This window comes from Gymnoscopelus braueri (genome assembly GCF_963280865.1).
Source record: "Gymnoscopelus braueri genome assembly, chromosome: 4".
In the NCBI taxonomy this organism is placed as follows: Eukaryota; Metazoa; Chordata; class Actinopteri; order Myctophiformes; family Myctophidae; genus Gymnoscopelus; species Gymnoscopelus braueri.
Window position 1 is genome coordinate 41397464 of NC_137605.1, and position 24439 is coordinate 41421902.

Sequence of the window (24439 nt, forward strand, 5' to 3'; positions counted from 1 at the left end):
TGTGTGTGTGTGTGTGTGTGTGTGTGTGTGTGTGTGTGTGTGTGTGTGTGTGTGTGTGTGTGTGTGTGTGTGTGTGTGTGTGTGTGTGTGTGTGTGTGTGGTCCAGTGTGAATCTCGCAAACCGTTGGACCGATCAGTACCAAACCCTATGCATGCTGCCAGTAGGCCATCATGCGTACAACATATGTTTTATACTATATTTTTGTTATATTTAGCTTGAATTTTATGTCATTCAATGGGGCTGCCCAAATTTGCAGTCATACTTCATAGATAACTGACGTCACGGGCTGGTCACATGAATGAATTCTATGTGGATCCCATGATCCAGATCATTTTCAAAAAATCAATAAATGTGTAAAATTTTTGTCTGGTTTTGTTTTGCATAATTATTTACTTTCATTAATGGACACAGCACACAGTGATAGGAAAGACAAGAGAGATGGACTAACAGATCAACAGGCAAATAGACATACGGTACATACAGATATACAGAAAGATACAGTATACAGAAAAGAATTCCAACCCATTTTGGGCGGGAACCCCTATTTGTAACTATACCTTTCAGGACGAGAACCCCTTTTGGGATTCCTGTTGCTATGTACAGTATATAGCAACATGCATTTTTTTTTACATTTTTGAATAAATATTTGAAGTTTTTCAGAAAACTTTAGGGTTAAAATTGTCTTAGAGAGGACAACGTCGCGTCGTCAGGCTCATGTCACCATGACTCAGAAATAACCATGTAAGGAGTTCCCCATGCAGCTACGCCAAATCTGGAGTGTTTTGTCTACCCTAAATGTGTCGTCATGGCATCAAGCGCCAACAAATCAGTCAGCTCCATATAAGGTCACAAAAGGGGACATGCCCATATATGGGCATATGCTGAATTACTGATGACATCAGGGATCTCCATATATGGGCATAAAAGTGGGAAGGACTGACAGATACATAATGGGTTATGGGCATATCGGTGGGATCGGCGGTGCAACGTAGGTGTAAGCTCTAGTACATACAGACATACAGATAAAAAGATGGATACACAGACACAGACAGATACTGGATATACAGACAATACGATATCTCGTATTGTCTGTATACAGTATCTTTCTATGTCTGTATATAAGGGGACAGACAAATAGACAAACAGTTATGCAGATAGATACAGATATACTATAATTATAGTCAGTCAGACAGACAGAAGTATGTGAAAAAGTGAGACAGAGCCAGCATGCCATATTATGTTCAGGTCGATCGGTCAGAATGTGCTTAAATATAAGCAGTGTGTATGCCAGTGCATGAGAGTTTATGTTATGTATGTATAGGGTTGTGCGTGTGTGTGTGTGTGTGTGTGTATGTGTGGGTGCGTGCTTGTCCCGTGTGTCGTCATGTTTGCACGAGGGCAGAGCAGCCAGCTGTCTAGACACATCGGTGCGGTGAATTAAACATCAAGGCCTGGCCGGCAGCAGAGAGTGGCTCTACACAGCAGCGCGTGGCTCTTCTACATGGTGCAGCTACTGCTGCACTTCAACGTGTTCACCTGCAAGACTAGAGCCAGCCTCAGCTGCTCTCTGCTCTTAACCCATGAAGACCGGGAACGCATCTGTGTAACCACTTTTTTTCAAAAAAAGCAGATCTACAAGCTCATAGCTTTTCTTTTTTCTTTTTTTTGAAAATGTGTGCAAATCATTGAAAATATATATATATATATATTTTTTTTAAGCAAACATTTTTAACTCAAATCTTTGCTTCTGGGGGTCCCTGGAACAACACATTTTGAGATGGGGGGTCCACGGCCAAATACATATAATTTTGGGGGTCCTTGACATGGAAAGAGTTTGAGAACCACTGATTATAGCAACGTACGTTTTTTTCAAATAACTGTTAGGATTTAGAAGACATTTGTAGAATCCCCCAGAAGCAAAGATTTGAATTAAAAAATATATAATCAAAGATTTGCAAAAATAAAATCATGATTTAAAAACAAATTGCAGATCTACAAGCTCATAGCACGGCACTCGGTGCCACGCTATGAGCTTGCATATCTGCTATTTTTTATTAGCCAAAGAAATCTAAAAATGACACGGATGCGTTCCCGGTCTAAATGGGTTAACTGGGGCAGGGACACTGGCTCTGTTAAAAAGCACTGATTGTGCTCAACAGAGCCCCGGCGGATGCAAAGTAGTTTAACTATGCCTTCCCCGTTCCGGAGGCGTAGAAGAAGCACTGCTAGCTAGTATTACCACGGGATCTTCTCTGTGTGTCTCTCTGGCTGGAATTTATACTTAGATGCGTGCCAGTGTCGCATACCCAAAGTATTCTCGGTGCACGACACGATGTGCAACCAAGTATAAATCAAGCTCCTCTCTCTCTCGTACACTCACACTCACACGCATGTCGCACACACACACGCACACACACACACACACCCACACACACACACACACACACAACTGCAGGCAACTGCACGCACAACGCAGCTTGGTGTTCCTCTGACCTGTTGCAGGGCGTGGTCGTGCCGGCGGGCCTGGCTCTGTCTGGTTATGAAGGACCATGTGGAGAGCTTGTAGTGGTTCAGGAGACAGATGATCACCACCACCATCACCGTCATCACCACGATGATGATGACAATCTGGACAAACTCCAGTTCAGCTGCAAACACAAAGAGAAAGACATCGTGTTAGAAAGGGGACTGCCATCAAAGCTATAAAAAAAAGGGAACCCCCCACCTCTTATTTCCTGACTAAATGAAGGTTAAATTTCTTCTGAAGTGGCATTGCCAAAGAGCAGGAATGACAACAGGCAACACTACATTGCAAAGTTCACTTTTGGTGTTCATGGATCCAAACAATGACAGCATGTCATGTTATGTGCTCGCCAGCAGAGGGCAGTGGAGGTTAACTTAACAGTCACTCAGCCAGTCAGGGTGATGGGTTTCAGAGGCTAGTCAGGGTGTGTATGTTCTATGTTGTGTGTGTGTGTGTGTGTGTGTGTGTGCGCGTGTGTGCGTGTGTGTGTGTGTGTGTCAGTGTGTGCCTCTCGGCCTACGCGTTTTACAGAGAATAGCGGTGCGCCCAAATCATAGAAAAATGAGTGGGGGAGCTGCAGAGTGTGCCCTGGCTGGCATACAGTCATTTCTTTGTGAAGACTAAACTATAGTGGATTGTACTAGTCAGTGTGTTGGTTTCCCTTGTCAAACAACAGTCACTGCCCCACACACATGCGCACACACACACACACACACACACACACAGGTCTAGAGTTGAAGTGACAGGTCAAGGGCAATGCTAGGACACACAAGAACGATGCCTCGCTGTCTCGACTGCATCTCTCCTCTTGTTCATTGTTTCAACGTCCCGCCTCCTTTTCCTTCATATCTCTCTCTCTCTCTCTCTTCCAACTACTCTCTCCTTTTTCTTTGTCAATCCATTTACTGTATTCTCACCCACTGTCACTTTCTCCGACTCTCCCTCTATCTTACCTCCTCCTCCACTCTTCTCTCACTCCCCCCTCCCCTTCACTCTCCTGCACGGTCCCTCCTCTCTCTCTCTCTTCCTACCTCTGCACTCTTTTCTTCCTGCATTCCTCTCTTTCCCACCATCATTCCTTCCGTCCTTCACTCCACCCTTTCTTTCACTTCAACTCAGTTCCCTTTCCCACTCTCGGTCTCTCTTTCAGTCACTCCTCTCCCTTCTCCTCTGTACTTCTCCTTCCTCCTTTCCCTTCTCCTTCCTCCTCTCCTCTGTACTTCTCCTTCCTCCTCTCCTCTGTACTTCTCCTTCCTCCTCTCCCTGCCTGCTGTCTGAGAGCCCTTTGTTGTTCGTCCTCGGCCTGTTCTGAGGAGGAGTCTTGACCTTGTCTGGTCTTGGCTCCCAGTCTGACCTCTGACTCACACTCTTACTCATTGCTGGACACTGTCACTCTGTCTGTCTGCGTGTGTGTGTGTGTGTGTGTGTGTGTGTGTGTGTGTGTGTGTGTGTGTGTGTGTGTGTGTGTGTGTGTGTGTGTGTGTGTGTGTGTGTGTGTGTGTGTGTGTGTGTCCTAATTAGGACAATGACACAGTGTACATGAGCAATTCAGCTACAATGCCTCGTTTCAACTGAACAGAATCGCAAAAGGTTTCTGAGAAGGTACATTTCACCACAGTTCAGTCAGCCATGATCTGGTAAACTACCCGCACAACCAGTCACAGAGGGGGGAAAAGCCAGAAAAAAAGACATAATAGGCAGTAGGCAGGCACACATGTAAATCTCTTCCTGGAAATGAGTTGTGAGTCAAAAACGTTAAACCTGATAGACCACAAAATACTGGAAAAATAAATACTGCTGGTACATAATAAGCATTTAAACCGATCCAGTCCAGTCCAGTTTAGTTTAACCCAACCTCTCCCAAATCAGCCCAGCCTTGGTAATCCTGTGCTGCTTATTCATCTGGATTAGGGTGGTTGTGTCGAGTCAGAGCTGAAATGTAAACCCACCTAAACCTGCCTCTCCTTCACCACAGTGGCCACAGGGGAGGGGTTGAGCGAGAACCAGAGGAGGGAAGCCGGCCCAACCCAACCGACCGACCTCAACCACATAAAAATGAAAAAAAAGGAAAAAGAATGAAAGAAAGAAAAACTGGTTGCTTAGAATGAAACCCAAGCCAATCAAACCAACCGACATGAACCACCAGAGAGTGAAGGAATGAGGTACTCGGAACAAAAAATAAAAGCAAAAGCCAACAGAAACGATAGTGATTCTTCACAATATCAACAAATAAAGAGTGAGGCGCACAGGATGAAACTGCTGAGACTGACTTAACTAACCCATCTGTTGGAACAGTGGGGGACATATTCTGGATTGTTTTAGCAAGAAAATAAAGCACAAGAACAATCTTAATGAACCATTGACCGCGTACCAGCGGAACGACGAGGTGCTTGGAACAAAAATTAAAACCAAAGACATAATAACAAACTGAAGAATCACAGTGAGGGGCAAGATTGTTTTGCAACACACTTAGACAAGGGCTGAAGGAAACCTAACCTACCCATCTGTTTCTAACCTAGGGTGGGCTAGGTTTCTAACAACATTAAAACATAAACCCAACTTAAGCAACCCCTTCATTAAAGCACTAATGTAATAGGAAAGGGATGAGGTTCTTAACTCGAATAGACTAAAGCCAGACAAACCGTCCCTTTTGATACAGCGTCAAACTGTTGAATGAACAAGCTGTTAAGAGTGAATGAAAACTGAAGCCAGCCTCAAAGACACCCTGGCAAGTGGCAATGCCATTAACCACATATAAGAGTGTAAGGAATGGTGTGCTCAGAAAAGCCAACAAACCAGGCCTGTATAATTCACATAACAAGCCACAAGGGAGGGGACCGAGCTAAAGTTACGTTCAGAGAGGCAAAGTTCTAAAAAACCCATGTAACCCTCGCTCTATTCAGCCCCATTAGCAAAAGGGCAAGGAATGGTGCGTTGCATGGAGAAACTATACTAGGCTGTCTTAAATAAGCCTGGGTTGCAGGGCCTAGAGAGTGAAGTTTTCATTTGGGAGCTCCTCCCGCCCAAAACAGAGCAGTGCTGCGCTCACCGCAGAAGCCACAGGGAGGGGACTGAGGGAGGGTTACATTCTGAGAGGCAACGTTCTGAGAAACCAACTTAACCAGGGCCTTTTGTTACCACGCCGGCTAAATATGAGACGACGCTACGGTCCTGAAAGCCCAGCACGCCAAAACAGTTCTAGGTTTCACAGGACTTCCTCAACCCCGCCGTCAATAGGAGGTGGGTGTGGGTAGGAAGACGAAAACCAACATTTAAGAGAAACAAAACCTTAACCTGAGCCCCTTTGTTACCACACAGCCTCAATATGTGGGGAAGAGGAACAATGTGTCCTGATCGTCCGCCGGGGAAACCCAAACTTTAAAAACACTACGTTTCGTAGCGATTTTGTGGCTTCTGAACCACAAGAGGAGAGAGTGGAGCAGCAAGCAGGAGCTTCTTCGCAGATATAACAACACAAGACAGCAGTGGTTGGCTGTTCTTCTGAGTGGCGGGGTGTTTAAAGCGAGGAAGAGACAGTTAGGCCGACAGAGACGGTAAGGCAAATGTAACGGAAGGAAGGAAATGCACAGGGTTGGTTAGAGAGAGGAAAGGAGGGACAGCAAATATGTGGGGAAAGAAAGAATGAGAGAGAGAGCTCCAGTCCCATCCCGCCCTGCAAGCTCTCAGAACACTGTGTACAGTCCTGAAACTTACAGTACAGGAGAGGCACAGACCACAGAACAGCGTGTGCTAGCAGTCTGCATTACCAACACCAATCTACTATTATTACAAGCGTAATCCACTTGTCAAAACAACATCAGGCCAGTGTCTCCAGCCCTCTTGTGCTTTCTGTAGCATGAGTAATTTCAAGTAATTGCACGTCGCTTCCCTCGTACATTTTTTCTTGCTGTGGCGTGGTGTGGGGAGGCCTCTGAAAGTGACCATTCAGACTACATGATAAAACTCTCAGTTGAAATGCACACAAATAAAACCCTTTTAGGCAGGGTAGTAATTAGTCTAGCAGCAAAAGAAAATAAGTGAACTAGAGGAACAACATAATCTTAGGGTTTGTGTTACAAGCACTGTGGTTGGCCTGCCTTTGGCCTTTGATTCGGACAAAAGTTTGCAACGTCTGGCTGGCTACAAAATGTTCTTGGGAGACTTTCTTGAGTTTAGCTAACAGAGATGTTCTGTGTACATTGATAAGTGGAAAAACAGATGACTAACTGAATCTTCCGCTGTATCATATCATAAGGGTGTAGAGGACCGACATGATAGTGGACTGTTGTCAGAGAGTGAAGCATCGGTCGCAGTCACAACAGCATTAGCTTATCCTTCATGTCCAATTCAATGAGACACACTGAAAGGGAGCATAAACAAAGTGGAGTGTGCGCGCACGCACACACACATGTACACACAGCCATCCATTGACTGCCTTTTGACCTGGGTGTGTGACTGTGTAAGCCTCTGTGTCCGAGAGAGAGAGAGAGAGAGAGAGGGACAGAAAGAGAGAGGGGGCAAAAGAGAGAGAGGGAGAGGTCAGACAGTTCAGCTGACCTGACACTGCAAACATGCTGTCACACAGACAGCAGAGACAGATAGTTAACTAGTGCGTAACAGAGCAGACACAGGTGATAAGAAATATCCTTGGATATGTGAAATAATTCAAGATATGCTTAATCAATGATTGATCAACATGATCTTGATCAATGTCATGGACACCTGACCACCATAAAATATGTAAGTTATTTATGCTGTTGGGATATACGCCTGTGAAGTACACTATAGCAAATTAACTATTTTGCCCAAGCATGCTACACTTTAAAGACCTACACCCACAGCTACATGCATATAGGCAACGATACAATAGCCAATATTCTTCCTCTGAGAAGTACTAGCAAAAAGACTATCACCCAAACGGACTCATCTTGCATGTTGAAACCTTGTAACATACAGTATTTTAGTCAACTTCGAAGGCGGCTTCATCAGAATTCGATCAATCGAATTTTAGCTAAGTTGGCTTGATCCTGGATAGATCCACTTATGCATTCAATAAGAAAATAGAACACTCAAAACATCAAAATGCTACAGTATCAAAGACTAAAATATCCTCATGTTCCATTTGTACGTGCTTCATATTGTAGTTAGAAGTGTACGTTTTTAAGATTCCGTTTACAAAATAAATACTGTACAAGTGCATGTAGAGGGGTTTGAATTAGTGTTTTCCCCCCCATACTGCAACCACCAAAGCTACTAGTAGAAGTGAGCAGCAATATATGGACTTACTGTATATCAAGGTAAGGAGGAACATGTACACAACCACTTTACAGTCAAACTCTCCCATATTGCTTTAACTCTTGTATCTCTAAGATTGCTAAGATAGGGACATCATTATGGCCAGTTAACTTAAAAAGGCTTCTGTTGGAAAAGCGAAACATTAAGCCAAAATCAAAATATAATTGCGAAGCGAAGGAACTACTTAATTCATATTTGAATGTGGATCTGTGATGACAGTGGAAACCAAGGCGAGCAGGGTAGCACCGCCACCGACTAGCTATTTATTTATTCAGAGCAGTACAGCTACACCCACCAGCAAAGGAAATGCCTCTTTTATCAGACTACAGAGAATGTGCTTCAGTGTTTTATGAAACCTCTAACTTGTAGCCAAGCAGAAGAACAGCAGCAACAAAAGCTACGCCGGCAGTTTATGAAACTCACTTTAAGAGAACAGATGTCAGTAGATGCCAATTAATTCAAGTGTTATAAAGGTTTCCCTTTTCATACACCAACATTTTGGCCAAAAGTTTGTTGAATGCCAAAGTTTGAGTGAGTGTGGCAAAGAACAGGGTAAGTGTAAAGATGGATTTAGCTGCAATCTATGCCCCCAAATATTTTCACTTCTAACTTTGAATGAAAACTTTTAGAATTAAGCAATTCCACATTAAACCTGGGTTTGTGGTCTGGAAATTGGTTATTGACCCCGCAATTAAACAATAGGCCTAATACACGACGAGAGGGCATATGAGATATTGGCACTGTGTGTGCTGTGGCCGTGGGCGAAAGACCGAAGGCCTAGTGCCATAGATCACATTATGTCACTGTACATTATCCCATTCCCTTACATACCACAGTTTCATTAAAATTTCATGATTCGAAAGTGAAAAAAAGAAGAGAAAACTACAGCTGGCAGCAGACGTTGCTACAGTATATGCAGGGTGAACAAGGTATAGATTGTAGAGATAATGGCACTCATTAGAGTAGTGCTAATCACGATGCGAGGTTGAACTGGCAATATCAAAAATAGCAACTCTAATCCATTGTCACACCAATCTTGCTTCTTGAATGTCATTGACAAAGACATTACATTCTCCTCTGCCTGTTATGAAACCGATTTACAATTGAAATACTAGTCAATGTTTTTGCTCCATTCTCAAATGTTTCCCTGCAAATGGTAAATAATGCCCATGTTCCTTTCGGATCGGTTGATCCAGTGTGACTTTCTCATGATCAGACTCCAACCCAACAAAAAGCACACTAAAAAACCTACTTCAAATGGAGCAAAAGTGAACTGCTGGAATCCTTGCAGAAACGGTTATATCATTGCTGTCTAGTAGAAACCTTGTATCTCCATTTCAACTTTTTATGTTTTTTTTGTAAATGAATGCCATACTTCGTCTCACAACAGTGTCACACTTTTTTTTTTAAATAGCCGGGTCGTGTTGAGAATTATATATTTTTTCAAAGTAAAACTGGTAAGTCGGTCTGTGGGTTTTATAAATATTGAACCAATGAAAAGTATTAACAAGAGCTTGTGATTAAATAATAACTACACTGGATCCATTGGAACACATGTTCTTTTTCCCATTTAAAAAATGCATGTGGACATGCAAGGTTTCCAACGGACAACGACGATATTCTATGAAATTGCTATATCCAACTGGAGGGGGTTTCTATTTCCACCTTTACTCTTCAATGCTCACTAATGACATCCATCTCTGGCTGATCAGCACATCTACACTCTCTAATCCCACTCTCTGAGATGCTTTAGACTCCATGCCAACTAAACCTGGTTTAGATGATATCCCTCAGGCTGTTCAAGATCAAAATGGCCTTAAATTCTCAATTTTCGAAGAAAGAAGTGATCCCAGTATGGAAATGCTTCATTCACAGGTCCCTTATGTATTTTAAATAGTAGCCATATTTCTTTTCGCCAATGTTCCTTCTTGGAGACATGAACATTTCTTCTTTGGCACATCTTGATCAATCTTGTTTTTATCAAAAGTACACAACGTATCAATTGACGCTATACGCAGAAGACATTTTACTGTATCTCAGAGATATTTAAAATTGTCTTATCCTTTAAATATTTTCAATGATCAAGAGAAACAAATGATGACAGTAAAGGAAAAGAACGATATAAAAAGGTCATTATATTTACATTCAATGTAATGCAAAGTACTTTAGCCAAGTAGGTGCAAGAGAAAAAGAGCATTCTATGTTCCGACTTGCTAGTTCCTCTCCTGCTGTCCAGAGATCCCCAGCCTCGCTAGAGGCCTGCTGAGTTCACAGCCTGCTGCCCACCACACTGTGCCCACTCTCCCACACTCCCCAGGCACAGACCCCTCTCCCCAGCCTCCTGTCCTACACTCTACCCCCTATCTACTGGAGGTCTGGGACCGATAGGCTGAGAGGAAGGAAACACACACACACACACACACACACACACACGCATGCATGCACACAATCACGCGCACACACACACACACACACACTCCTTGCTGCTTAGTGTGCGTACAGAAACACACTCACTCAGCCCTGCCTGCTGCCACTGCCGTTGCCATGGTAACCCTTGGGCACGGTGCCGCGATCAACAAGGCCTGGAGCTGCCGGGGCGCCATGGCAGCGACCTGGCTGGCACTCACACATGCACGCGCGCACACACACACACGGAGTGGCACAGAGAGAGTGAAGGAGTGGGACTGAGAAAGAAGGTGGATAGTGTGTGCATGCACGTGCGTGCGCACGCACGCACACACACACAGACACAGAGGGTGGGAGGGAGAAAGAGACAGGGAGGGAGAGAGAAAGAGAGGCAGTGAAGGAAGAGCGAGGGGAAGCGCACATACAGACACGCACACAGACTGGCAGTTAGGGTAGGCAGAGAGACACACACACACACACACACACACACACACACACAAGAGAGGTACAGAGCTGTCCAGCTCAGAGTTGAAGGGAACGAGAGAAGGAAGGAGAGATCAAAAGAGAAAAGGATGAAGGGACGGAGTGGAAAGAAGGGAGGACGAAAGAAAGGCAATATGGGTGAATAAGTAACGGAGGAAGGAGAGAAAAGAGAAGGGGAAATGACAGGGGAGAGGGAGAACGACACACACACACACACACACACACACACACACACACACACACACACACCTCCTGAGAGTCATGCACTGTGAAGTCTAGACAGTTGATATCAGTCTGGCAGCCGCAGCAATAATCTCTCTAGACTACGCTGTGTACGTGTGTGTGCGCGTGTGTGTGTGTGCGCAATTTGTGTGTCTTTGTGCATGAGCTCAGTCAGCAGCATGCAGCACGTATCAGCCTAGATACAACTAGTTCTCTCTTTCTCTCCTTCTCTCTCTCTCTCTCACCCCTTCAGTCACTCATCCTCTCCATGGAAATAAATGAACTAGTTTAGCTGCTTCACCCTGAGGAGAGAAGGGCTGTGTGTGGATAGTGGGATCCTAAGCCCATTAGCCAGGTGTCTAGGGGTCAGGAGTGTATGTGTGTGCGCGCCTGTGTATGTGTATGCACGCCTGCGTATGTGTATGCGCGTGTAGTCGCACGCGCGTGTGTACGCGCCTGCGTGTGTGTGAGAAAGAGCGCATGTGCACTAGAGAGAGAGAGCAAAAGAGAGCGAGGTGCCAGACACGCTATGGGGGCTATGGCGACAGGAGAACAAACAATTACACCTCTGTCTCAATTTCTTCTCTCTCCCCTCCTCTCCCTCTTTCTCCTTATCGTTCTCTCTTCTGTCAGGGCATCTCCAGACAGGCCAGCCAGGATTCATGAGGGAGACCATTCACCATGCCGGGAGGACATCCATCCATGGACACACATCCATACCCACGTAAACATGGGGCATTTTCACTGCACAGCAAAATCCTCTGTGTTCATTTAACTCCTGAGAGTGAAATAATGGACCCCGATGGTCATGTAAAGGGATGAATGGGTCAGTTTTTCACTTGAATAACATAACCAGAACCAACTAGGTAGAAGGGTTGCCTGCAAAATGTGGAAGAAAGTCACAGCCAATTGGAATGGAATATGAACATTCTGACAGATACATCTCGATTACATGACCCCAGAGATAATGTGTACCGATATGTGTGAGTTTTAGACAAAATTTGTAGGAGTAGTAGCAAAAGGTGTGCTTTGAAGAAATCGCAAAATGGCGGAAAATCCAGTCTAGCGCAAATGGCCAGGGCCTATATGAGGAGAGGAGTTGTGTCATGACTCATGATCCAAGGAATCCAGGGGGAAAATATTTGGTTGTATGACCTATGGTTCAAAACGTGAAGGGCCGTGTTATAGCTCCACCATGAGGCCAATTTGAAAGAATTCCATAAGTCCATAAGTTCTTCCTTGGCCTACTGGGAGTGTGCGTGCAAAGTTTCACGCCCATCGGTCCAATGGTGCCGGAGATTAGCTGCTCACCGACGGACACATGGATGGATGGACAAAGGGACGGACAGGGGCGAAAACATAGGGCCCTATCTTGCACACCGCCTTACCCCTTAGGCTAAACTTTTTTGCCATGTTTTACTATTTTGAAAAACATTTTAAAAGTGTAAAATAGCCGATCTACATCGACATGTCGAGAGCTTGTAGATCGGTTATTTAACCATTTTAAAATATTCTTTTGAATAGTAAGAAATGCCTAAAAGGTTTAGGCATAAGGGGGTAAGGCAAGTCACGCAAGATAGGCATAGTCTCCAGCCTTAGGCTGTCCGGCCTGGCAGAGACAATAACACAGCCACGGCCTAATTTGTACTTTGTGGAAGGACTGTGTCGAGTCAACACTTTTTCCCCCCAGTTGACAATGCGTAATTTTTGTCAAGCAACGCTGTCGTGCGTTGAAAAAAATCTAGATTAGCCTTAATGCATCACCATCTGTGTGATTAACCATGGATATTAAGGTGGAGCAGGTGAGGCAGGATAGCGGCGCGGCAGCACAGCAAGTGGGAGTAAAAAATGAGGTCTTCTGCGGTAGCTAAGCTACATCTGTACACTAGGCACGAAGTTAGCTGCGCTTAACTGCTGGCTTAAGATTGATATGAGGTCCAATGCTGAGCCTGCAGTATTAGGCTACTTTGACTTTGTCTCTGAAAGAGACTAACGTTGCCCCAATCAAATTTTTTTCCTATGAATATAATTTAGTAGACAAGAAAGGAAAAACATCAGGGCGTTGTGATGATATATCACGCATATTAAACTATACAAGCCTAATAATATTATGAATTTTCAGACGATACAATATTCATGAACAGGAGAAAAAAGGAGAGGGGTGGGTGTTGAAGCGTTCATCGAGAGTGACTGAGCTGTTTGAACATGTCCCCTCCTGAACAACCATTAGTCCACAGTGCATAACACATACACACTCCCCTGTAGTCACAGCTGGCCTGCAGTCTCTCAGGTGTGTGTGTGTGTGTGTGTGTGTACATTATCAGAGCCAGACAGACAGGATAGTGTCTAGACAGCCCCCCCCCATTTACTCCCCCTCCACCGTAAAGCCAGACTGACTACTCTCTCTCTGAGTGATTGAACCAGCCTGTAGGGTCAGGCTGGGGTCAGGGTTACTGAGGGGATGGACGTGTGTGTGTGTGTGTGTGTGTGTGTGTGTGTGTGTGTGTGTGTGTGTGTGTGTGTGTGTGATCATGGGGAGTTCTTTGGGATACTCCATCCTATGTCAGCATGTTGCCTACAGCCAGGTCCAACGGGGTTGGGCTTGCAGTGCGATGGTGGGTGGGATGGGAGTCAAACGCAGCTAACCTGTAGGCTACAGTGGCTAGCCACGCTGTTTCCCCCGAAGCTATCTTAGTGTCAAAGCAGCTCGTTGTAATTGGATTGAGTGAGGAGTGGTGTAAACAAACAAGCTGCAGGACACAAACACGTCAACATGATGATGTGTCCCAGGACAAAGAGGCAAACAGGATTTCAGGATAAATGACAACGGGAGTCCGGTTCTTAACAATAAACACATCCGGCTCTTCTCAATTAGTTTCTAGCATTGTAGATCAAACATTGTGTGTGTGTGTGTGTGTGTGTGTGTGTGTGTGTGTGTGTGTGTGTGTGTGTGTGTGTGTGTGTGTGTGTGTGTGTGTGGAGAGGGTGTGTGTGTGTGTGTGTGTGTGTGTGTGTGTGTGTGTGTGTGTGTGTGTGTGTGTGTGTGTGTGTGTGTGTGTGTGTGTGTGTGTGTGTGTGGAGAGGGGGTGATGCATTTAACCAATTAAGACCTGAGACCAATTCTACAAATGCCTTCTAAATCAGTAGTTCTCACGCTTTCAAGATTTTTCAAAAATGCTCAAAAATAGCAGATGTACAAGCTCGCAGCGCGGCACCAAGTGTTGGCACGCTGTGAGCTTGTATATCTGCTATTTTTGAATAGCCAACGCAAAAATCTAAAATGACACAGATGCTTTCCCGGTTTTAATGGGTTCCATCTACACCCAACAAGTAGATGGAATCAAACATCTAAACACAAACGTTGAAAACACGACGACAGCCTAGAGTAGGGGACAGTGATAGAGACCGCATTATATCTCAGAGAGGACAACCACCTGCAGCTGATTGGGTGGGGCACTCACTCACTCTCTCACCACTAATCCTGACAGGGGGGTTGACAACAAACTGGCAATGGTTGTCTCTCCATCAGCCTCATCACCACCGCCAAATCACATCTTCATCATCAGCATCGCCATCACAACAGTCAGGCCGACAACACAATTCCAGGACGTTGTGACAGAAGAAGGGGGAGCGTAATCAGCCACACATACTGCCCACAGATAGGCGTACACAGACACCACACAATCCTGAATGGCAATTGTATAATTGGAGTGTCCATTTTTTTCTTTTTTACAGTGTGGAGTCAGGTAGACAAACACACACGATGCCCACAGATTTCAGCATAGAAAAAAAAACACACACTGACCACACACACACACACAGAGCCTACAAATAGCAACCCACAGCATGCTGCCAGCCAGTCAGCAATGGGTAGACATCTACACCTTTGTCATACTAGCAGGGGGTTCTGAACATGATTCTGCAGCATTCATTACTTTTACAGCCCATTCTCACAGGTTGTCTGCTCACGGAGGGCCTGGAATCAGTCAGGAGGCGCAGAGGAATGGACGGAGAGGGGAGAATGGGAGACGAAGAGAGCCAGGCTGGGTGAGGCTGGCACCCCGCAGAGCCACCGAGGAGTTGCCAGACTGGCACAGAGGGACACCAGAGAGATTGGGGGTTGGGGGGCTAGTTTGGGGGGGCTGGGGTGGGGGGTGGGTAGTGGAAGAAGGGCAGAAGAGAGAAATATGTAAAAAGAAAAGAGAGAATAACAAGAGGGAAAGACGGAAGATGAGACGGGAGAAAGAAAATAGGGGTGCAATAGAAGGCGGGGGGAAAAAGGGGAAGCGTTCAGAAAAGAAAGGGACGAAAATACAAAGAGAGTGAAAGTGAGGGAGAGGGCAGATGGGATTCAGAAAACAGGAAAGAGGAGAGATAGAGATAGGCAGAGAGATAGAGAGAGAGGCAGAGAGAGACTGGGGTAAACACAGACAGATGTTGGCAGACAAACAAGAAAGCGTGGAATCTTCTCTCATCTCTGAGACGACAGAACAGCACAGAGGAGAAGAGAGAGAAAAAAGAAAAAAAAAACGGGGGAAAAAAGAACAGAACTAAAAAGAACAGAGGAGATGAGTGCGCTTTTGTCTGTCAGCTTGTCTGTCTGTCGGCCTGCTTCCCCGGCACACATTCATTTGACAGTACAGCAACCCACTCAAAAGCATGCATGCACACACGCACACATGTTCAAGCGTGCGCGCACACACACACACAAACACACACACACTTTCCCCACAGGAGTGCCCAATTTAACGTGTACCTCTGAAGTGTTTTTTGGAACACCATTGGGGGTGGCAGACATGTCACAGATGTAGCTTGCATGCTACATGTGTGTGCCAACCTGGCTTCTGTTGTAGACTGTGATCAGTCAAACATCATAAGTACTGCAGGAAATGTTGAGTTAATTGTTAAGTACACGTGAAAGAGGCATAGAAATAAATGAGAATGTGCTGTGAGTTCCAGAATGCTGACTAAAGTACTGTACATCCCGTGTCATATCTCTTTTCTTTCTGTGTCTAACAAGGTCTCAATATAATAACTTGTTTGGATTTGGTGCGCTTTTTCAGCCGTGCCTTGATCATAACTGGATTCCATTTAGCAATAGAAGGCAAAATAATGTGTGTGTGTGCCTCTCTATTAGACATAAATGGACTCCTGAGATCCTAAAATAATAATAATAAATGGGAGCTAGTCTGGCAGTAATAACACATAATCTGTTACTCTTTTCATCTCTGCCCCAGTCATCATAACTGGTTTCCATTTTGGAAAACATGGCTCCTCAATAGCAGCATATGCTGGTGTGGCGCCTTATTCTGCTATGACTCACTGTCAGACGCACTCCCTCCGTCTCTCACTCACAATCTGTGGATCTCCCTCCTCTTGCCTCCCCTCTCTCATCCTTTCCTCTTCCCTTACCTCTTTGTTTTTCTCTGCACCCCTTCCTCTCGCCTCTCCCACCTTTTTTTCTTCTTCCCTCTCTCCTCTTACCACCCCCCACACCACTTTTTTTCCTTTTTCCTTTTCCCTCTCTCCTCTTCTTACCTCCCCCCCATTTCTCTGATGACAGCCAGGCTTGGCAGGGGTGTAAACATGTCTTCCACATGCGGTCTCATTGTACCGAGCCAACAGAGCAAAACAACCATGCTTAAGTTGCTCAATAGGCTCACCAGATGACTAGCGCCTGTCTCCCCCCGCACTCCTTTTTCCCTTTGGGTTGAGATGTTTAACAACCATGAAGCAATGCCTGGCAGGCAGGATTAGCAGGAGAGAGAGAGAGAGAGAGACAGAGAGAGAGACAGAGAGAGAGAGAGAGAGAGAGAGAGAGAGAGAGAGAGAGAGAGAGAGAGTAAAGACAGTGGCAAGACAGTGAGACAGTGAGAAAGAAGGATAAAAACATAAAACAGCTAAAGTTGTGTGTGTGTGTGTGTGTGTGTGTGTAACCCCCCCCCCCCCCCCCATATCAAAAAACTTTTATCCTTTCCTGAAACTCTCGCCTGTGACCGTGTGCTGAACTTCGGTGCGGTGCTGAGCAACAGCTGCCGACAGCAGAGCTCAGAAACTACAAAAGAGCAGGCACAGGAAAAGAGCAGAGAAGAACCATTTTGTGAAGGCTGGTTGCAGTGGTGGTTGTGTAGAGCAGGGAGGGAGGGAACTCATAGATGATGAAGGTATTAATAGCACCAAGAGGGGAGTTCAGCTGGAGGGGAGGACAGTTAAGAGGGGAGTAAAGACCCACATCTCTTAACAAAGACTGACCCAGACGCAAGGCTGAATTAACAGACTCAAAAAACACACACCTGACCCGGCTCCTTTTGGACCACAGGAAAAACAATGTCCTGTGAATTTTGCACGTACTGTGAATAAAAGTACCATGCGCCCCGGTGTGCGGAAGCGTTTGCGCATGTGGTTGAGTCATTTGTACGTGGTCGTGTATGCAGCGGAGTTGTCGTCTGTATGCAGAGTCCAAACGCTCAAGTGAATGTGGACGATGGAAATTCACTTTCTAACAAAGGTTTGAATGGACAGAAACAAAACAGGACCAACCCTAAACATCCTAACGAGACAGTCTGTCTGCTTGCTAACTCCCTTCTTCCTTTCCTTCCTTCTGATCCACCCTCCCCTTTCCCCTCTCTCTCCGTCTTTCTTTCTCTCTTCCTGCCCCCCCCCCCTCCTCTCTCTGTCTCTGTTACCGCTAGGGGAGTTCAGCTGAAGGGGAGGGGAGGAGAATAGCAGAATAGCATGAAAAGAGCTCCTGACTTGCTGAGGTAGACTCCCCCTGTCTGCGTTCTGATACCCAGGACCCAGCCTGAGGTCATGTCCAAATCAACAGCCTCCATGGACCCAGATGACGAGCTGGCCGGTGCAAACATCTTCATACGGTATCAGCAACATTTGTGCAGTATCTTTTTCTAAGGCACAGTCGTCACAGATTTCTTCTCTCTTTTCAACGGACTAGATGACCAGGTCAGGTCAAGGTTACGGTCTTCACCTCACGTTTAACTTAGAAAGACACCACAGAGACACATTTTAATTTAAAACTTTCACTCTATAAGGCATTCTGAAATGAGCTGATCCCTAGTAATTCTGCTGGCTATAACATGTGTCACACCCTGCATGTCTATATCTTTTATTTATTGATTTAAGGTGGAAAAAATACTTTTAAACTCCTTTCTTTAACTTTGATTTGATACAGTTGATTTCAATGCACCAAACACAATAGCATGTTACACGAGTCATGATGTCTCTTCTGCCTGATTTTGGAGGAGGAAATTAGGTGAGGTATACACTTGTTGACTTACCAAATAATACTTATACTTAGACTGGCACCTAGTGATTAACCCATTTAGACCTGAGGCCGATTCTAAAAACGCCTTCTAAATCCTGACCTAAGTTTTCTGAAAAACGTCAAATGTTTATTAAAAAATTACAAAAAAAATATGTTGCTATATACTGTACAATAGCAACAACAACCCCAAACGGGGTTCCCGGATTGAAAGGTATGGTTATGTATAGGGGTTCCCGGTCTAAATGGGATTAAGGAATTACCTCCAGCATTGTTTGAATTTGTATTTTACTCTTCTATCAATCCAGGCTAAATTCAATGATGATCTAACGTTGTGAAACAAGGCTGGTGTCTAGAAGGTATCCAGATTACAGGATGCTATATCTTTGTATTCTAAAAGCTAATTATGTTTAACTTAATTATCACATTAGGTCATTAACATCAGTGACAAAGTAGCCTACTAGTGGGTATTTAACGTTTTTCTCTGCAAAGTTCTGCAACAGGTTCGGCGCGTTGCAAATCTTTGGTCTGGACTGGGTTTTTACCATTGGCTTTTACACCCACTGAACAAACGTGCAAGCGTGCACACATAAAGTGATATAATAATAGGTATGTAATAAATATATATATTATATATATATATATACATATATTTTACATGATGATATTATAATAGTACAATAGCTAAACCAACTATTAGTTAAGGGTTGTGGCTTTAATATGGGTACATTTTCTTTGATAAGAGGACTAGTAGGTTAATACTAAAACCTGGAACTTACTCAGTGACTCAGGCCGTGCATCCGAGAGGAAAAGATGCACACACACCTTGTTGGGGGGCTGTTGGGCGTACCGTTCCATTGTAACGACACAACAGAGTATACAATGCTTCATTACATAGATCAACTGGTCATTGTTGTCATACGAACATTTCTTGAAGTTTGATGGAGCAAGTTAATTTATGCAAAGTTTATTAAGCATAAGCAAAGGTCTTCTCTCGCCTGCTGCTCAGTCTGCATGGAGCCAGCAACGTGTGTCAGTGTGCCCAGAGCAGACACACGCACAAACACACAAACACACAAACTTTCTCGCCCTCTATCCTCTCTGACTCCAAATTTTTGCCAACTTTTAAAAATGTGCATGGGCACATTGTGATGTGTGATGTCAAATGAAATAAATATATATAAATATATATATATATATACAGAGGGAATATAAGGTAATTCTTGAAATGTGAAAATTAACAAACAATCAGTTACTGCCCATCCCTCACTCATGCAAACCCTTCTAATAAAGTATTATATTACTGTTATTATTAGTCGTAGGAGTAGAACATCTCTAAACCAGAATGCAACGTGGCTGTTGGTCATGTTTTTTTTTAATACTGCTTTCTCAGTTTTGAAGTTGTGGCTAGTGGGAAACACATTAATGGGACAGTCGTGTCCAGTGGCACATAAAAATGGCCGTAACATTTAGTCCATTGAAACGGTCGCACAATGGCCGTCTTTCCAACATGCAATGGTGGCACAGTGAGTCCTTCCTCTGGCTCTCCATGAGGAATATAACAGTCCACTGTGGAACAGACCTTGGTGTAGGTGATCCGTTGAGTTAATCTGTCTGACAGCTGTAGAGGGCTGCGGCTCAGAGGACTAAGCAGGGACTGGTGCTGGGATAGTGCTGGGCTGGCACTGGGCTGGGCCAGGCGGAGGGTGAAGAGCTAAGTAGGGCCGGATGCTGTGACTATGACCTATATTAATAATTCACACAGGATCTCCATGCTGCACGGGGCAGGAGCTCTAATCATCATTAGCAACGCTAGCCAAGGCCCACGCTAGAATCCAAGAACAGGACAACAGAACGTGGCTAACGTAGAGTGGACAGAATGTAGGATTTCTGGTGTCATCGGTGTTACTGCCACCAGGGTGCCTAATACAGCTGAAATAACACTTTGTTCAAGGCATCATGATGGGACGTTGGTGACAACATTATTCAACGGTTTATTGCTGCAATCTTGACTGTATTAGCAAAGTGACAATTCCACAGTAGTGGCTGCTTCCACCCAGTGAAACTCTATCCATGGCATAGCAGGGAGAAGGTTACAACACCAGAGGTGATAAACTGTGGCGAGTGAACAATAGTGAGAGGGTGTAAAGTTAGGGTTAAGGTTACTCTTAAAATCATCACAAACACTAAAGCAGACTTTGTCGTCATGCATCGACAACTGTTTGAATTTGAATGTCATCATGGCTCACGGTCACGTTAACTTTTTAATTTAGTTAGTTTAGTTTTTTGTTTAGTTATAGCTGGAACACTGTGACCAAATAAACATTCACCAAATAAAATCAATGTATAATATACTTCCGTTGACTGGGGTCCCCCAGGGGTCTACCCTTGGCCGCACATTTTTTCTCTCTTCTACATCATATCTCTTCGCCGAACATATCTACAAGCTCACAATGTGTCGTGTTGCGACACGCTGTGAGCTTGTAGATCTGCTATTTTTGAGAAATGTTTGGCTATGCTCGCCAAATGTTCGCCCATTATGACATGCCCAGAAGAGAGAGGCTAGGATTCATGTGGTTAACCTGCTGCGTTTTTTTGGATGTGATTTAATTACCCCATAACATTAAAAAAAGGGACAGGGTGATGTTTTGTGGAAAATACAGCTGGCTAAAAAACCCAGACTTGAACAAGTATCAACACATTATGATCAAAACAGAGATGTGTTTTGTCTAATAATTCATTCCTCAAAATTTGCATTCCGTGTCTGGAAAAAAGATGACCACAGACAGGACTACAAATTAATTTAAATGCCACCACTTGATAACGTATTTAGCAAGACAATGCCAATCAAAGACACTTTGCATAACAAGTGTTGGCTACATCTGTGATTTCCAACGGAGAGGAGGGGATAGGAACGGAGGAGAGGAGGGGATAGGAACGGAGGAGAGGAGGGGATAGGAACGGAGGAGAGGCAGAACAGCCGATCCAAAATGCTGTGGTTGGGGGTTGGGAGTCATAAGTGGCAGCCAGGCCAGGCCAGACCAGACCAGACAGTTGCTATCTCTCTCTCTCTGTGACTGTGTGTGTGACTGTGTGCGTGTGCGTGTGTGAGTGTGTGAGTGTGTGTGTGTGTGTGTGTGTGTGTGTGTGTGTGTGTGTGTGTGTGTGTGTGTGTGTGTGTGTGTGTGTGTGTGTGTGTGTGTGTGTGTGTGTGTGTGTGTGTGTGTGTGTCTGCCCAGCCAGACAATAGAGCAGGCCCTGTGCCTGATTGGGGTCAGCTGGTGGCTGTGGATGGGAGGAGGGGGAGGAGAGGCAGAAATAGAGGAGGGGGAGGTAGCAGACACCGCTGTCTGACTTGTGTGTCTGGGGAGAAAGAGGGACCCCCTCTGAATCACTAATGAGAGGAATGGGGGGGGGGGGTGGCTGGTACTGGGACCTGAGACTTTCTGACTCAAACACACACATACACACTCACACACGCATCCAAAGCAACTTCACTCTGTAGCCTGTGAGGTTAAATTGGTGTAAACTGTAAAAAAAATAAACATAAAAGGCCCAGAGGCACACCTGGACAGTTGTGACTGGCTGTTCTCACCACAGCGTTTTCAACTACAAGACTCTGGGGTTGCTCCTGCTGCATTTTAGATTAGATGTTGTTCCCCACAAAGAGCATGAAGCTGGTGTGAATACCAAAACGCTCGCGCCAAAACACAGTCGCCCCGGGCGCAAATCCAGCGACCTCGGAACGGTCTCTACCTGGTATTCCTAAACGTAATCTCAGTAAACTATGCCTAAACCTAACCTTAACCTCAGTCAAAAACGGTGACAAAACCTAACCCTATTCCTAAACTTAACCTCAGTAAAACGGTGCCTAACCCTAAACGTATTCTAACCTTATCCTCAGTAAAACAAATACAAGAATACAAGAACTGCCCCAGCGTGTGGTCGGCGGAAAAAAATGGGGGCCGAGCGTGGTTTGGGGTGAGACTTCCGGTTACCGCTGGTGTGACTGCAGTGTATATACATTTGTAAAGGCATGGACCAAAATCACACGTCTCCCTGCCTGGTGGACATAAAGTGGACCAAAGGAAGATAGAGTGTACAACTCAGTTATAATCACCTGTGAACAATATATGCCCCTTTGCGATAAAACTGTAGGACAGCAACATAGAATTATTTATACTCTTTGGCACATGGAGAGTGATGTTAACTGAGGTGAATTCCATACAAATGACTGTAACTGCTGTTGTATTTTATCTGTACTAATTATTACAGCATAAACTATCTACTACTTATGAAGAAAGCCTGGCCTAGGGTTTGCCAGCCTGAGACTTCTAACGGCTGATTTATACTTAGTTACACGCCCAGCGTCTCGTACCGAAAATAGCCAATCTTCAAGCTCAGTCGCATTGTGAGCTTCTAGATTGGCTCGATTTTGGTGTGAGACACGATGCACAACCAAGTATAACACATATAGGCAATGCATTGCAGGCAACAGGGGAATCATTCCCCTCTCTCAATTTCTCTCTCCCTCTGGGCTTTGCTCTTCTATTCCATGTCTTCTTTTCTCTTTCCAGTATCTCCGCTCTCTGTTTATGTTCATTTGTCGACCCCCCCGCCACAACTAGTCTTTCTATCTTTCTCTGTCTCTCTGGTGTAATCCTTGTAATTTCCTGCGATAAGGCCACATACATCCAGAGCATGGCCTAGAGAGCAGCCACGGGTCCAGCTGGCATGATCAGTGGATTACCCTGTTGACAGACGGGTGTTGGGGCACTGGGGGAGGACAGACAGTATGGTATACTGTACAATGTTTTCTATAATGCTAGTACAGTATAGCCCAGATAAGACTAGACAGGACGCTTCCTTCTGCATTCACGGATCTCCCCCCCAACAAGTGGGCGGCAGTGGTGTAAAGTGGCAGTGGTGTAAAGTAATTACATTACAGTACATTTACTCAAGTACTGTACTTAAGTACCATTTTGATGTATTTTTTACTTTACTGGAGTATATCCAATTGTAAATACTTTTACTTCTACTCCACTACCTCTCGGAGGCAAATCCACTACAAGTATTTGAAAACTTTAGTTACTAGTTACTTAGTAGATTTTGATTATCATTACAAGACATGCATTAACCACTTCAGCCCTATATAATACTTGGGCTATTTGAAAATAGACAATCTATCTACAAGCTTGCAACGCGTTGTGAAATTGTAGATCTGCAATTTTCAAAGCATTTTTATACATTTGGAAACTTGTGAAATGGGACATTCTGCATAATGAGTACTTTTACTTTCAGTACTTAAACTTTAAGGGATACTTCACTTTCGGCGGGGGGAAACATTTAAAAAATATATTAAAAATAAATGAAAAAAGTAATGGAAAATTCATGGCCCCCTCACGCATTAGAGTGTCCTACTAATGTGTGAGGGGGACTTTATTTTGCCATAACTTCTTTAATTTTTTTTAAATATATATTTTTAATGTTTATTTTATGTGAAAGTGAAGTATCCCTTTAAGTATATTTTAATGTGAATACTTTTGTACTTTTACTCAAGTACATTTTGAGTAATGGACTTATATTTGTAACAGGGTATTTCTTTTTTCATGGTGTCCACATGAAGAAATAAAGTATATAAAAAAATATTTAAAAAACTGAGTATTTCTACAATGTGGTATTGGTACTTTTACTTAAGTACAAAATGTGAGTACTTTTTCCACCACTGGTGGGCGGTAATGGTGGCAAGTAGGGAGGTTGGATGTTACTGAGAATTCATTAAAAAGAGTGTTCAAGGAAATCTGAAAAAAAACCTTAGTATATTATTTCTTTATACATATTGAATAACTTAAACCCTACATACTTTGTTGACCGGTGTCCCCCAGGCCAGGGGTCTAAATCAAGTACCCTCCTCTTTTACACTGTACACCAAATTCCTATACCAAAAATAGCCTGATCCATGAGTATAACGTGTCACAGTTGTGAGCTTGTAGATCGACTATTTTTTGCCAACTGTTCATCTATTATGACATGGGGTCTAGGGCTCATGTGGTTCAAATCAGTGGACTTGATTATGCTTTTTTGGAAGTTTCTTGGAAGATGAGTCAAGTGAATCAATGCTCATGTGAAGGAAAAAGGATAACGGAAAGTGTTTGCTAGCAACAAGCTTGTATCATAATTGCAACATTAAAAAAAAATCACATGAGGTTTGGAGTCTCATTCAAAATTA

General features: G+C 44.2%; 1 protein-coding gene across 2 annotated transcripts in view; it reads right to left on the reverse strand.

The window, feature by feature from the left end:
- The window catches only part of ldlrad4b (low density lipoprotein receptor class A domain containing 4b), a 183661-nt gene that overhangs the window by 10692 nt on the left and 148530 nt on the right, over positions 1–24439 (reverse strand). For both annotated transcript variants that reach the window (XM_080427226.1, XM_080427227.1), the window contains exon 5: positions 2495–2649. In XM_080427226.1, the coding sequence (XP_080283352.1) occupies positions 2495–2649 (155 nt within the window). The remainder of the gene's footprint in view (positions 1–2494; positions 2650–24439) is intronic.